Source organism: Gossypium arboreum, chromosome 10 (assembly GCF_025698485.1).
Source record: "Gossypium arboreum isolate Shixiya-1 chromosome 10, ASM2569848v2, whole genome shotgun sequence".
Lineage (NCBI taxonomy): Eukaryota > Viridiplantae > Streptophyta > Magnoliopsida > Malvales > Malvaceae > Gossypium > Gossypium arboreum.
Window position 1 is genome coordinate 2,516,453 of NC_069079.1, and position 15,832 is coordinate 2,532,284.

Consider the following 15,832-nt stretch of genomic DNA (forward strand, 5'->3'; position numbering starts at 1 on the left):
AAAATATTTATTTTAGACATTATTTAACTCAATTTTAGTGAGTGAGTTATTGATTACGGAGGAGAAGTAGAATTTTATAAAATGAAAGAAAAAAGTTAATAAGAGTCAAAATTAAACTTTCGGAATATCTTTCAAAGCTTAAGTTACTATTAATACAAGGAAACTAGAACTTCAGTCTGGCAAATTGAACAGATTTAGTCATTTTTAAGAAAAGTAAATCGACGATTAAGATTAAAACTTCTCTACCATTGAAGTATTTAATCTATATATAATCTTTTATCACTTTAAGATATATATTATTTACCCTAATAACTTTAGTTTTATTAAAATGTTTCACTGAGCCACAAAGGCTTTAAGTATACGAGTTCCTTCATGGTTCCACGAATTGAGACAGTTCATATGGGTCAAATGAATCCGATTTAATAAGTTAACTTCTATGCGACATTTTGAGCACAATAATCAATATGAAATAGAAAATTAGAGTTGGACTAATTTACCTGTGTACCTATTGAATCTCATGCCTAGGCTTTTGCTCTACTCGAATCTAACGTTTTGTTGCTTGGCTTTTCGTTTCTTTAAAGTGATTAAATTCTTTACACATTTTGTGCTTCTTTGGTGGAACTACAAGGAGAGATTATAAAAGTTTCCTTTCTTCAGAAAGCATCGATGCTTTTGCAAGGTACAGAGCATAAGCATTCTTCTGGAGTCCCTTTGAAGGCTGGATGGGGTGCTCGTTGCGCATTTGAGCTATCTCCCATTAATGGGCTAAGTTTGTTTGATGAGCTTTTATGCTTAAGCTTGTGTTTTGTTAGGCTGAATTTGAGCCCAGATTATTGGATATCAACAATAGTTCTCAGGTTTCAAAATACCTTCCGCAATATCAGCAATAACTGCTGTAATAGGACTTGGCTCCACGGTGTGCTTCCTCTAGACTTGACTATCACTTCAGGACTGTCCCCTGAGGTCCGCCAGCAAAATAAGCACATGCTTTCATTTTAGCTGCTGTTGTTGTTGTTGCTAATGATGCGTGTTACAAGGTTTTGAAATTTGGCAGATAGAATTTTTTTTGTGATCAAATTATTGATTAATCAATAAAAAATGTTTTTAATATATTTCAAATTCTAATATAAATTTTGGGATCATATCACAGCTTGGACACTTCTAAATCAAGAATATGTAGCCTTAAAAACAAGTTCTCTACATGATGAAATCACAAATACTATTCACATGATATCTTTTATTTTGGGCACATATTCTGTTTCAAACTCCCAATTTATAAAAGCTTCTAATGAAATAAAGCTTAATTTGAGAGACAGAATAAGTGATAGCAGTACACATTATTTTTCAGTCAACACAGGCTGATCCACAGTTATAAATAGTTTGTTCTCTGAATTTTTTAAAAAATAAAATAAAATGAAATGATAGAGAAGAAAGAGGGAAAAAGAAAAACTTCACAATAACAGCAAGGTAAAATCAAATTTGGTCTTCATCAGGACTTCCTCCAATTTCCTTGCCTCCTTTTTTCTTCTCATGCTGCTTTCATTTGCTGCCAAGAGAAACAGATTGGGTCGGTATTTGATACACTACAGTGAAATTTAAAAACTATACATACCATTTTTTATATATTCACAATTCTTATAATTTTATTTGTGGAATTTAAAATTTTTAAATAACTATTGAAATAATTAAAAATTTAAGGGACGGATAAAGCAGTTATATATATGTCTTGAATGTATTTAACTCACTCGTTTCTCTTCTTCCATCTTGGCCTTAATGAAAGAGTAGGCTGCCACTCCAGCAATTGCAATGACTGTTCCTATACCAGTCTGAGTTGAAATCTTGTTTCCTGCACGAAGTATAGTTCGTTAGATATGGTTGCCAGTATCCTAAAATGAAGAACAAAATCATGGACTCTACAAAATATTATACTTACCAAAGACAATGATTGAGAAGCCAATGACAAATACACGTTTCAGCACGTTGCCCACTGCATGGGTCAGTGGTGCCACCCGCTCCAGAGTATTGGTAGCCAACTGAAAAAGAAAAGAAAAACCTTATTTAGCTTCGGTTGCATATTTGAAAAGATTAGAATAAAAATATTAAATTCGAAAATATTACGAAACATCAATCAACAAGATAGTATCACTTTCCTTAGACCTCACCATGAGTATAATGGTATTGTTATCTTTGAGTGTTAATTGATCTCTCAAAGATTTATCACTTGAAGGTACGCTTCCTAAATTCAAACTTAGACGGATATTGCTAGTTGATAGATCATGATAGAAACATTAACTTGAATAAAAAAAAGTTGCTGTTTAAAATATAAGTAAAACTTAAGTTTTAATATTCAAAACTTGAACATAGTTGAACTTATTTTTTTTAATTTCATAATATGTTATTTTTGTTTTATTTATATATTATATAATTAATTTCATATGAAATTTATGTTAAAAAATACGTTAAGGTGTTAATGTTTACAAATTTGATAAAAGTATAATTTTAATATATATTTAAATATATATTTTTTATTTAAAAACTAAAATAATAGAGACAAGTTTAAAGGTTGGATTTAATCATTCATAAATAAATATAAACAGATTTAAATAAACTATGAACACCTCTAACTGGTAAAGAGAGGTCATGCTTTAGACAGATGAAGCATATCAAAAACAGAAAATAAACTTAAAACACTAAATATGGAGAAAATAATTTACCTGATTATAGAGATGGTAAAACATTCCCACCCAGAAAAGATCTGAGATGAACTTAGTCATACCCACTTTAGCAATAGCATCATTGAAACCATGCTTCAACAATTGAGGACCCTCAAACTGCGACAATCAGATGGGGAAACACGGAAGGGTTTTAAACAGACTGTGTGCTTAAGCTTTTAACTATCTAAAAAGCTGCAGCTGCATGCATTGAAACATTTTTTCTTTTACTTACAATGAGGGCTGGGGGAATACAGACGAAGAGAGCAATGATGGAAATATAAGCATAGACATTTGTACTGTCCATATCCGTCTGCATATATATGAAAAAACCAACAATTATTATAATTCAAAGTTATGAACAAACTGAAAAGTAAGAAGAAGAGGAGAAAGGTCACCATGGCTTTCTTGGAATAGATACTCCTGTAAGTGAAGGAGATGTTGGAAATCATTGCGCTAATGAAACCCGTCCAATTGAATGACAGCTCAGTCAGTGATGCCATGGATACACCTGCATTCAGTTTGCAATTAATTAATTGCATTCAAACATGGTAAAATTCACACTTTGAACTGGTTTTCATGAGGTGATCGAACAGAGAAACAGAGAAATTACCAATAACAACAGGAGCAAGAGACAACCATAGAGTGATTGGTATTGATTGTCCAAGTATGAACTGGGAAGCAGCAGCGTTAAAGAAAGGCTCAAGAGCTGCAAAAGCAAACAAGTTGTTCCTTATCAGCCTCATATGCAATAGTGCACTATACATATATGCACAAGAGAATAAATGCATGATGTATTACCTTTGATAGTGTGGGTGAAAGAAACAGCAACAGCTGCAAAGGAGACATTGCTAGTTACATGACCAAGTCCATGGCATACAGCAACAGGAATCAACAACTTCAGTAGGTTTGAATCAATAGGCTACACACATGAAAAAAATATAACAATTCCAATGTAAGGAATCAAATGCAAACGCATACATTATAATGGAAAGGAGGAGAAAATAGGTCTAATTCTGATATTTGTCCTCTACCATGCTAAAATTTTACATAATTATGTGTCTCTTCTTTTGTAATGTTATTAGTAAGTCCAAAATGTAAAAGTTTTATATTGTTATTTGGTCATATAGTTAGGGCCCGTGGAATTCCAATCGAATTACAGGTCAGACAAATTGATAAGGCTGGTAAAAGAAATTCTAAATCATCACTTTTAATGGGATCAACTTCAACCTACTAATAATATTAAAAATAGAAAGATCACATTGTGTGAAATTGAAGTAAAAATTTAATCTCACCAAAAAAAAAAAAGAGTAAAAAATCTAAATCTCAAATTTTAATATAATGCACCGACTAAAACCAGAATTAGCCGAATAGTATGTGTCAAAAAAAAAAAAAAAAGGAAATAGTAAGTTGAGATAATAGACTTGAAGGTTCACTTACAGCCCGCTTAGGGAGGCCTACGGCCCAGCTCACCAAACAGTAAACTACCCCAACGAACAAGTGAATGACCGATACAAAACTGCGCCGAAAATGCCATGAAAAAAAATCCTTCATAATAAAGCCATGCTATGAACAAACATTGAGAACCAAAAAAAAATGTAAAATGGAAATTCATGTACTCACTAGGGATAAGGGAAGTAATTGTAGATCTTCTTGTTGAGAATGTTGAATATTACATTCAAGAAGTACCTGGAAAAAAATTAAATTAAATGGATGATCGTGTAATTCAAAAAAATTGAAGTAAACTTGACGGAATCTTAATTGCCGTTTTGACTCATTTGAAAGTGTATCGTTGAACGGTTCTTTTTTTTTCTTTCTTTTTGTGCTTACGTAACTTACCACATGAAGAAGAAAAATCCGGTAACAAGTGCGGGATACTTCTCGAAGAATCCAACCGGAGCAATCTTCCCATCCCTGCAATAACACACGAGTCAGTGAGTCAGTGACTGAAGCGTGGACGAGTTGACCGAGTCAGAACGGAGGAAACGGACCTCACCCGGCGGAATCGCTTCCTCCCTCGGCCGGTGACGACGCGGCAGCCGAAACCGGTTTCAGGACCTCTCGCTTGCTAACCGACGAGCATTCTAGTAGCAAGGAGGGCCTTAGTTGCCTCCCCCATATGAGGTTCCCGCCTTCACCGACGGCTCCGATCGGCTTAGCCGAAGCAAACGAAACGTTGACAATCCCTGGCGAAAGCTTCGGCCTGAGCTGAGGTAAGCCGGTGATAACAGAAGCGCGTGATAACAATCGCGACTCCATTGCTAGAGAGAGAGAAAAGGAATGGAAAGTAACGAACGAAAATGTGTGTATGCTAGCAAGAGTGAGCTCTTAATGGAGAGAAGCAAATTAACTGTCTCTTTTTTTTTTTTTAATTTTTCTCAACTACTAATATTTTCTATTTTTGTGGTTCTCAAATTTCAAAAACAATTACATCACTTTTGTTCCTCTGCACCCAAACACAGGACAATATAATGAAACCTCTTACTTCATCATGTAGGATCAACGGTGCAGTATCACAAAAGAACATAGAAAGAGGGAATATGGTTCGGTGAACACAGCATTTCCCCTTTTTATTTATTTATTTATTGATTTGGGTACAAAAAGAAGATTGAATAGTTAAATTTTTAATTATAGTATTTAGTATATGTAGGTCTGTTCTTGATATTTTGGGGTACTAGACAAAATAATAAAATAGAGTTTTAAGTTACTTAAAAGTTAGAGAAAATTTTTTTTAAATCTTTGGTAAACTTTTTTTGACTTTTAAAATTTTAAAAAAAATTCAACCCTTAAAAATTAAAAAATAATATTTTAGACCCCTTTTAGCCTTAGCCTTGGGTGACTGCACCTCTAAACAACTCCAAGGTCGGGGACTTGGGTGTATGAAGGTTTGTAAGAGGTTTGTAACGAGATATTTAGAATGAGATATATATCTATTTCTTGAATATTTATGTACTTTTAAATTATTTGTGTAAAATAATTTCTTATGCAACTTTATATTAATTAAAATATGCTATTTGACAAATTTATTCAGAGTGTGACATAAATACCACTAATTTACATATTAAGAACATGACATTCACTAAGAATATAAATTTACAATTATATTGATACACTATTAATATTTATCAATTTCCACAAAAGTTAATATTTACAAATAAGAAACTTAATAAAATTTGTTTATTTAAATTTTCAAAATATTCGCTAAATAATTTTCATAATATATGTTATAATTTTTGATAACAGTATTTATTTCAATAATTTCACCAAATAAATATTTAAAATAAAATATATGATATATTTATTTCTCATTTTACATATTTCGACTTTCAGCTATCAGTAAACAGTTAATAGAACTAGACCAACCACAGCAATCCGCTATTAACTATTAGCCAATTGTGAGACAGTAGTTATTAGAGTCAAGACTAATCCGAGAGAATGAAAAGCAAAAGGGTGGAGACCTAAATTGTGGCTGAAGATTTAGGGGTGGCAAGATATTTGGAGAATGAAGAGAAAAGTAGGGCCGGTTCTTATCCCCAATGAAAGGCTCGTGAAGGGAAGAGGATATAGTGATTCTTGTCCAATCCTTACTGGTCTATTCCTTGATTTTCCACAACATCCTTATCTTCTTCAATCTTTTCCTTTTCTCTTGTGTGGTGAAAATTGAAAAAATATATATATATTATTTTTTGTCAGATAATATCCATTTTAGGATCATTTTAAAAAAGATTTGATAGTTTAATATATACGAATAAAAAATTGGTAAGAAGAAAGAGATTGGTAGCGAGTGGTATGCATGGGAAAGGTTGTTGTTGCATGTAATTTTCATTGAGCTGTGGTTATAGTTCTGACACATGTATTTTTGTTTAGTAAACAGGACACCTGTTTCGATCTCCTTTCAAACCCGAAATTATTTTACGGACAGTTTTTATCATATTATTCATGGTTTCATTTAATAATAAAAGGACGTATCATTCTTTTTTTTTACATTGTATATACATTTAAATTAAACTTTCAAATAAAAATGATATATCTTCTTTTAATTGAGCAGAATTATGAATGATGTGATAAAAAGAGTTCATAAAATAATTTCTCGCATTCAAACTCATTTACTTGTCTCTAATCATTTGAGATTTTCATTTTTCTTTTTAATTTATCATAATTTTAAACACCAGACTCAATAATTGATATGAGTAAAGACAAATTTGTAAACGAATTTATATAATCACTTAAAATAACTTGACGAAATTACAGATCCCATGTATGCATTAATATTTCAATAAAGGTATCGTATAGGCGCTTATATTAAAAGTTATATTACATTTTGTTGTCTCTACTAAAAAAATAAGTAAATTAGTTTAAGTACGTTAAATCAAAAAACAAATTAATCATTCTATTAAAAAATTTATCTATTTTTATTATTAAAAACTGATACTTGACATGTCACATATAACTGTCTTATTATCCGCCAACTAGAGGCTTGTCCGAAAAAATGATCTGGTCAAATCTCGGGTAAGAATTTTTTGGCCTAATCACAGCCTGAATTTGTATTTTTTTTTATTTTGCTACTATTTTCTCACTGCTTTGCTACCATTTCACTATTTGTTGTTAATTTTGCTGCCATTTTAGAGACATTTACTTGTTAAATTGTACCTATCTTAATGTTATTAAAGTATAAAAACTTTTTTTAATTTATTTTCAATTTATCGGGAACACATTTATTTTAATGTTTCTAGTGCATTTAATGTATTATATTTTTTATTTTTTAAATAAAAGTAAAAAAATTAATACGAACAAGTCGAGTCGAGTTTTAACATTTTTATCCGAATCGAGTTTGGACAAAAATTTAAGCCCATTTTCGGGCCAAGCCTAAAAGTTTATTAAGTTTTGACTCATGGATAACTCTACTGTTAACTACACCAATTAAAAATAAATTATTTTCTTTTGAAAAACTAATTTATCTTTCGATGTAAAAATTAATTCACCTAACTTTTTAAATAAAAAGCACAACCTCCGCAGCTTTTTACCCAACCCTGGATTGGGGCTAGTAGTGATAACTCGTTTTCTCAGGTTACTAGGCATGTTTGGGTACAAATTTGATAGGGAAATTGCAACTAACGGTTTGGCATATTGGGTTGAATACGCAGATGATGCCATTAAGCCCAACAAAACACACAATAAGCTCTCGGGTATCAAGCTTATCTTTTTCAGCTTCCAAAAGATTGGGCTGTTGAATTGTTTCAGGTTTGGGCCTTATGCTTCTGTTATCCTGAAGAACTAATTATATACGTGTTTCCTAGAGTTAATTTCCCTAAACATGATCAGCCATGGTTAAGACTATAATTTACTCTAAATACTTCAAAAACTTGTTAAAGTAACGATATCGCATTAATCAAGTATTTTCTTTCGGTTAATCTATCAATTTGTATTAATTTTGATATAAAAAAGAACATGTAAAAAACACACGGATTAATTGTCAACCATATTCATGTCTATCGTATGGACAATTTGGATTTGATATGTTAAGGTCACTAAAACTATTAAAAAATTTACGTCTTGATCAATCAACTTTAAAATGTTACAAAATGGTCATTAAACTATTTAAAAGTTTTTATTTAAGTCGTTGAGCTGTTAATTTTTCTTTAAAAAAAAGTGTTTAGCTAACAAGCTCAAAGCAACGATTTAATATATGGTACCATTGACAAGTTGAAGAACATACATTATATTTAAGTTAATCTAATATTTAGTATCAGAGATTAAAGAAGAAAGATTTTTGGATTTTGGTTCATAAATTAATGACATTCAAAACTGTTTTATAAAAAAAAACTAAACTGTAAAAAATAAGAAAGATAAAATTTTTCGATTGATACAAGTCATATAAACAGAGAAAGTCATATAATAATAATTTTAATAGATTAAATGGAAACAATAAATATTTTATATTTATAATCTCATAAACGTTAATTGGCCGACAAAGGAAAGCCAATTCCATGGCGTGTAGTAGGGAAGACAACAAACAACATACTACCCAAAACCCCAATCCCAACCGGTAACGCAGTGAGCATCTCCTGAGCCTGTCTCGACGGTGCCGGATAAAAGCAATTCACCACGTTCTGATCAAACAGCGCCACAGCCGCGAACACCAGTATCGACAAAAAAGCATGTACGAAATCTATAAACCGCAACCGGTATTTCGCCGCAGATTCCGGCGGTAAAGTGCCCGAACCATCAATGACCCACAACCCATTCAAAGTTGCCAACCCGTAACAAACATTCCCATCCTTGTCTCTGAAACTATCCGTGAAGCTGGTGAAGAAACACGACAACCCACAAAGGAGTATCAGTCCGGCAGTCATGGACCGACACACCGAGTCACAGTCTCCTTGGTTAGTGAAAATGGGGGAGAGAAGCTGGAAAGCAAGGACGGTGCCGGTGGGTAATAAGTTAGCCAAATGTGCTGTGCTTTGAAATGTTTGACTGATTGCTATTTGTATGAGAGTTTTTCTTTCGGGTGCGGGTAGTACTGCCAAGTCTTGTAGGAGGTGTTCATGCGATTCATCATCAGCATTAGCTTGAAATTTGATATCCATGGCTGAGAAATGTTCTTAAATTATACATATATAAAATTTCTCTGTTACTTTTGCTGAGAAACTGTGTATATATATATATATATATAGATTATGGAAGTTGATCCATTGAGTAGACATGTTCTTGAGTGGTGGTAAAGGAAGGGAAGAGAATGAAGCGATGCCTTGCAAGGAAAAGCAAGCTTCCAAAATATAGAAAATCATCGAGGTTCCGCCATATCCTGAAATGGGAGTTTTGGTTTCAAGCAAGGGCAGATCTAAAGGTCCCTAAAACGGGAAATTTTATATTTAGGTTGTTTATAATTTATAATATTTTAAATTAATAATAATAAAATTATACTTTAACCCTTCAAAAATGATAAATATTTGATTTAATTTTTAAAAATTATAAAGATATAGACTATTAAAATAGTAAAAATATATTTTTACTATCATAAAATATATAATTTAATTTTGCCCCCAAAATTTCTAACTTCACCCCTACTTCCCAAGTCATATTTTTTGATCCGCCACTGGTTTCAAAATTTTACTTGGATAAAATTTATGGGGAAATAGTAAGTAGCTAAATATTTGAATATCGAGGGTGGAGAAAAAATAATGTCTGAAGAGTTTTTTAGTCCAATTCAACTCAAGTTTGAATTTAGTCATAGCCTAATATGGCTATTCCCTGTTCAAAGTTTCGATTTAGTTCAATTCTGGATTTAGTGGGAGTCTAATTTAACTACTAAGTTTTTTTTTTAAAAAAAGTTAAGATTGACTGATATTAACAATGGGTCGAGTAGTAAGAATTTCAATATCACCTAAATAATGTATTATGTTTGAGTCTTATGAACGAGAAAAACAACATTAGAAAAATGTGCCTCATTTTAAGATCTAATCCAACGCGCCTTCAGATAACAAGGATTCAATATAATTGTCGAATATGATTAATCAAATAGGGGTTTGATTTGGCTCAATATTGAATTTAGTTGTAACCCTATGACAGGTCATTTAGAGATTTAGTCTAGTTCAACATCAAATTTAATCGAAGTCCAATATAATTACCAAGGTTATAAAAAAAATGTGATTAAAAAGAGCAATTAAAACTAATGATTATTAGGTGGAGTAGTAAAAACTTTAATGCCCCCTTTTAAGTAATATCTAATGTTTGAGTTTTGTGGACAAAAATAACATTAAAAAAATGTTATTCATTTAAAAATTAGGGTAAATTACCCCGTTAGTCACTTTAAATATGAATCGTTTCTATTTTGGTCATTCTAAAGTAGAAATTGATCAAGTATGTTACTCCACTGTTAAATGGTGACTAATGGTGCATTTCTATGTTAGACACCATTAGTCACTATAAATAGGGGTTATCACTATTTTGATCACTCTAAATTTTTTGCGTATAAATATACCGTTAATCTTTCATTATCATTTAACGGTAGAGTGATCAATTTAACCAATTTTAGTTTTGGAGTGATTAAATTAACAAAAAAATTGAGATGACGGAAATAAAAACGGTTCTTATCTAGAATGACTAACATTAAAATTTACCCTAAAATTTTAGAGTTAATGTCTGCAGATGAGAAGTGTGTGTTGCTTATGGGAAAGTCAGCAGATGTCATTCTTTTTGCCGAGACGCAATGCATAATATAAACTACATGTGAACCGGCAATCTTTTCAATTTTTATTTGAAGTTGTCTTTTCTTATTTGTTTATGGTTTTATTTCAATGCTTGTTTTAGAGGCTAATATTATTCTCTGCAATTTCAAGCTGCCTTTTTGTATAAATTTTTTTCTGCAAAAAAAGGGAAATGAATATAACCATCGCTTGCACGTCAGAACTACAGATTACTTATAGATTAATGGGGGGAGAGACTTCGTGATGTGCTGCCCTTCGGGTTAAGTTGTGGACGTAATCCCTGCCTAATGCCACTCTAACTAATTCATAACTTGATAATCCTTTGCTTGATTTATCTTATGGTCAAAGCTTGATTCAAGTGAAAGTTGTTCTTCTTTATCTTCGAATTAGGTTGTAAGGTTTTTGGTCTTTTTCTAGAAAAAGTTTTTGAAATGACGTCTTTTTGAAATTGACAAACCTCTCAACATATTCAATATCATCCTTAGTTGGAGTTTTGTCTTTCAACTCCACCGAGGTTGTCTAAAAGAGGTGGTGGAGTCAATAGAATGGAGCACCTCATTGAGTGCTTGAAGAGACAAATCATGCACCACACAATTTACATAGACATAAGCATGGGAGGTTTGAGCAAAAATATAGACCTAAAAATAAGTTTGGGCAAAAAAATAAGATTAAATTAAAAAACGGTTTGGGCCTTAGATAAATTTTTTTGGCTTAAGCTCAGCTTGAATTTGTAAAAAGAAAATGACTGCTGTTTTATTTTAATATTTTTAGTGTATTTAATATATTATATTTTTTAAAATTTATTTTATTTTTTTATTTGGATTGAGCTTGAACAAAATTTTAAATTATTTTACAGATCATACTTACAAAATGAACTTAAAATTTTATTACAGCCCGACACAATTAGCTCTAAATTCACATAATTAAGAAGTTTTGGTCGAATAATACTTGTGAAATTAGGTAAATCCACAAACCGACTGTAAAACCCTAAAAGGAGGCCATTTCTTGTTTAATCATCATCCCTTATTTCCCAAACAAATACATTTTAAAACGAAAAGTAACTTCCCATCAAAGCAGTTTACGTTTTAGTGCTTTTAGATTTTATAAATGGAAATAAGGTTAAATTTGCATTTTTCAATTTTTTTTTTCAAGTTTTAAGCAAAGCAATTAAATAAATTCTGTGTTAATCCGATAGTTAAGATATTCACTGTCGAGTTACCTTAATTGTGTTACTGTTAATATTTTACACTCTTCTTATAATTTAAAATAATAATAATAATAATAATAATAATAATAAATTTCATCTTCATCTACTTCCAATTGGGCCCCATTTACTTGAAGCAACCCAACAATGATGAAACTCAGCCCATATCATAAAAATTGCCTTTAAATAGAAAGGGATAATTCCACAAATAGCCCTAAACTATAATAAATCTCTCAATGTGATACTTGTTTTTTGAAAATTACTAATAGCCCAAGTTTCCCTTCGTCTATTAAAGTGGTACTTGTCATTATTGCGATTAAGAAGAAATGGTATGGCAATAGATAATGATGCCACATGTTAATACGAGTAATTTTAAAATACACTAAGGGTGTATTTTACGATGCTATGTGGCGTCATTACGTGGTGATATGTGTTAATAAACAATAATTATTTTAATTTTATAATTTTTAAAATAACATGTGGCACTATAAAAATAGTGTTGCATGTCAATAACGCCATATTGAGATCATTGTGTGGTGCCACATGTCAATGGGGTCACTTGGTATCATTATCATGGTGTCCTCTGACATCTTTTTTTATTGATACGAGACACCATGATAATAATACCTTTCTAATAGACTGAATAAAGTTATAAGTATCAGAATTTTATAATCGATTGAACTGTTAATTTTTTTATCTCAATTTATGTTTTTACTTATTCATAATGGTTTGCTCTATTTCTAATTATATATAATTGATTTTCAAGTCAATCAAATCAACTGGTCGGTTCAATTCTTAGAACATACCTATAAGTGTCACAAGGTTAGACTTTAGCCTAGCAAACCGTGTGGTCTTAGATAATAAATTCATTCCAAATCTACTTAAGTCAGCCTAAGCCCTCAAAAAGTGAGAATCTCAACTAAAATTCTCCAACGAACTGATGCTTTATAAAAGCAAGTGAAGCAAGCCACAAAACAAAAGAGAGAGGTTGAGGAAAGAACACAATTTGATTCAATGTGTTTTATAATTTCTTTAAACCTCTAAATGCAAATTGAGTCCCTAAGTGATTACAAATGAAAGGGCAATGCCTCTATTTATAGTTGAGATTCCCAAAATTCAACGATACAAAATGACTTACATAAACAATTGAGATTAAAGTCAAACTATAATATGAAACTCTCAAGGAATTTAAGTTCTATACAATCTTATCCTTCGAGCTACAAAATTACCCTTGTTACCAGACTTCAAATAAATGGATTTTTTTTTTATGTTTCACAAATCGAGTCAATCTTAACGAATTAAGTGAGTTCAATTTAATTAATTGACATCCTTTAAATTATTATGTGCGTATTAATCACGAGTTTTGATGCATGTGGAAAAAAAAGTATTGTTCTCTTTTGGTGTGGGACATTCGCAATCATTTCAAATGTTTGAGTTCAAAATTAATTTCGAGTTTAAATTTACCATTAAATTAACAAACTTCCACACCCACCTCTAATATACTTTTTTGCTTATGAGCATCGATCATGAGGCTATTTGGTAACATGGATATGATAAAGACATAATGATACCATATGCATGCCTAATTTGACATCCAAACTTTCTTTTTTTCCTCTCTCTTTTTTTTTTTTAATGATGTTCTAAATTTATGTGTATTTTTTTGCCCATCAATTTATTCTATTTTGATAATTTTGTACTTTGTGTTAACAAGTATTAGCTAAAAATAAATAGGAAAATAATCATCATGATTTCCAACATTAATTATTATTTCTAATTATGTTTTTAAGATACAAATAATAACCTAATCAAAATGGACCCTTATAGTAACTTTGTTTTCTTCTATGCTATATAAGATAAAATTACAAGAGAAATTGTCAACTTTGTTTTATTCTATTTTGTATTTAAAAGTTTAAAAGTGAAATATCTTCACTCAATCAAAGGTGAACAAGATTGAAATTGAATGTTTTATTTATGTGAATGGTTTAAAATAAGATTTCTCAGGTAGATCTGATCATGAGTCGAGGTACTCATTTAGATCTGAAGGCTTATTCTAGAAGTGAGAGGGTTTGAGTAAAAATATAAGTTCAAAAAATATACTTAGACAAAAAAAAGGCCTGTTTAGAAAGCAGGTCAGGCCTCGGGCCAGACTTTTTTGGCTCGGGCCTGGCTAGACCCGAATTTGACAAAAAAATTATGTTGTTTATTGCTGTTATGTTGTTTTGCTACCATTTTCATAGTATATTGCTACTATTTTATTGTTACTATTTGGATATTGTATAATTTTTGTTTTATTGTTAATTTTACTATTATTTTAGAGGTATTTGCTTGTTAAGTTGCAACTATATTAGTGTTAGTATAAATACCTTTTATATGTATTTTAATTTGTTGGAAAACATTTATTTTAATGTTTTTTGTCTATTTGATGTATTATATTTTTAAATTTATTTTTATATAATAAATAATCTAAAAAAATTAATACGAGCGGATCGAGTCAAGCTCAGATTTAACATTTTTTATTCAGACTGGACTTGAGTAAAATTTTAAGTCTATCTTTTAAGCCGTACCAAACTCAGGCCTAAAAAACGGATCTAAATTTTTACACTAATCCAACTTGACCTAATCAACTTTACAGTCTCACCCTTGATTGTGCCCCTAATTTTGTCTAATTTTAAATATATACTTGTTGAGACTATAATCTAGAAAAGGCAAAAAACCTTCGCGTTCTTCCCCGAGAAACCTCACCCAAAACACCCATGGCCAGATTGCCAAAGATGAATGAAGGGGGAATCCCTCGACAAAACATGATAAAGACCCAACGTTCGTCAGACACCTTCTACGAACCTGACAATAAGACTATGTTGTTTAACTTTCCTGATAACAACGAGACATGACATGCAAAGAAATCAAAACCCACGTGAGAGAACATCCTAGCAATACAACATATCTTCCAATTACATTACACAATACATATCAAAACCTCTCCATGACTGAAGACATAAGAGGCTCTCTTCCACACCCTAAACCTTACCTCTTTAACACATATTAAATCCTTAAAAATCTCTTTCTTTGATCAACCATGTTAGATTTTCCTTCTCAACTACTCCAATCATATAAATAAGAGGGAGAAAGCTTGAAAAAAAAGGCTAATTTTTGTGATGATAAAAAGGAGAATGAGCCACTATCTTTTTTTGCAGACAAACTCGGGGGCATATAGCTCAGATGCACAAACAAGTATGGTGGTGAAGGGATTTGTTTTATTACTTTTTACTGCTCCCTTCACCAACCCCATTGCTCTCCAATAATTGAAACCCACAACCTTTTCCCCCTTAGGCCTCCATCTCCAATTGATTAGCTATACCTGAACTTTTCCCCCTCAAATTTAGGTGATCTGCATGCTTGGAAAAAAGCCTCAATTATGACATAGCCATGACCTCACTTTTACAAAGGCTAATTTTTCTTTTTCTTTTTTTTAAATACTAGCTTGCAAAACAATAGAATTTGCCTTTCTTTGAGTACTATGTTTCAAACATTGTTTTGAATAAATCTATAGATTTCAAAAATGGGTCAATGCAGAAAAATATTATAGTAGAAGGCATAATTCACAAAACAATATTCTTTCTCTTTTGGTCTTATATTATTTTTGTGCACAATCCTAAACTAATTATTCCTACTTTCTTAGCCTAGCTTCCAAACTTGAACTAATTTATCTG

General features: G+C 31.3%; 2 protein-coding genes across 3 annotated transcripts; both read right to left on the reverse strand.

The window, feature by feature from the left end:
* Positions 1-1,253: 1,253 nt before the first annotated feature.
* Positions 1,254-5,256, reverse strand: LOC108487261 (triose phosphate/phosphate translocator, chloroplastic). Of its 2 annotated transcripts, none has more exons than XM_017791559.2 (12): positions 4,708-5,256; positions 4,551-4,625; positions 4,335-4,400; positions 4,152-4,230; positions 3,513-3,633; positions 3,325-3,420; positions 3,110-3,222; positions 2,947-3,024; positions 2,715-2,831; positions 1,934-2,033; positions 1,746-1,846; positions 1,254-1,546 (listed from the first exon to the last, which is right to left on the reverse strand). In XM_017791559.2, the coding sequence occupies exons 1-12, from the start codon at positions 4,968-4,970 to the stop codon at positions 1,529-1,531; spliced, it is 1,227 nt and encodes a 408-aa protein (XP_017647048.1). In that variant the 5' UTR covers positions 4,971-5,256; the 3' UTR covers positions 1,254-1,528. The 2 variants fall into 2 exon arrangements, with proteins under 2 accessions (XP_017647048.1, XP_052876024.1); XM_053020064.1 differs by having other exon boundaries at positions 4,703-4,818.
* A 3,307-nt stretch (positions 5,257-8,563) lies between these two features.
* LOC108488598 (protein DMP4-like) lies at positions 8,564-9,378 on the reverse strand. The gene has a single exon (XM_017792886.2). It carries the CDS (start codon positions 9,296-9,298, stop codon positions 8,669-8,671), a length of 630 nt encoding a protein of 209 aa, XP_017648375.1. The 5' UTR covers positions 9,299-9,378; the 3' UTR covers positions 8,564-8,668.
* Positions 9,379-15,832: the final 6,454 nt, after the last annotated feature.

Coding starts and splice junctions, on each gene's coding strand:
- LOC108487261 (XM_017791559.2), bottom strand. CDS start 4,970: ATGGAGTCGCGATTGTTATCACGCGCTTCTGTTATCACCGGCTTACCT. Junction 4,401..4,550: donor GGATTTTTCTTCTTCATGTG/GTAAGTTACGTA, acceptor ATTTTTTTCCAG/GTACTTCTTGAATGTAATAT. Junction 3,634..4,151: donor TAGGCCTCCCTAAGCGGGCT/GTAAGTGAACCT, acceptor TCATGTGTGTAG/CCTATTGATTCAAACCTACT.
- LOC108488598 (XM_017792886.2), bottom strand. CDS start 9,298: ATGGATATCAAATTTCAAGCTAATGCTGATGATGAATCGCATGAACAC.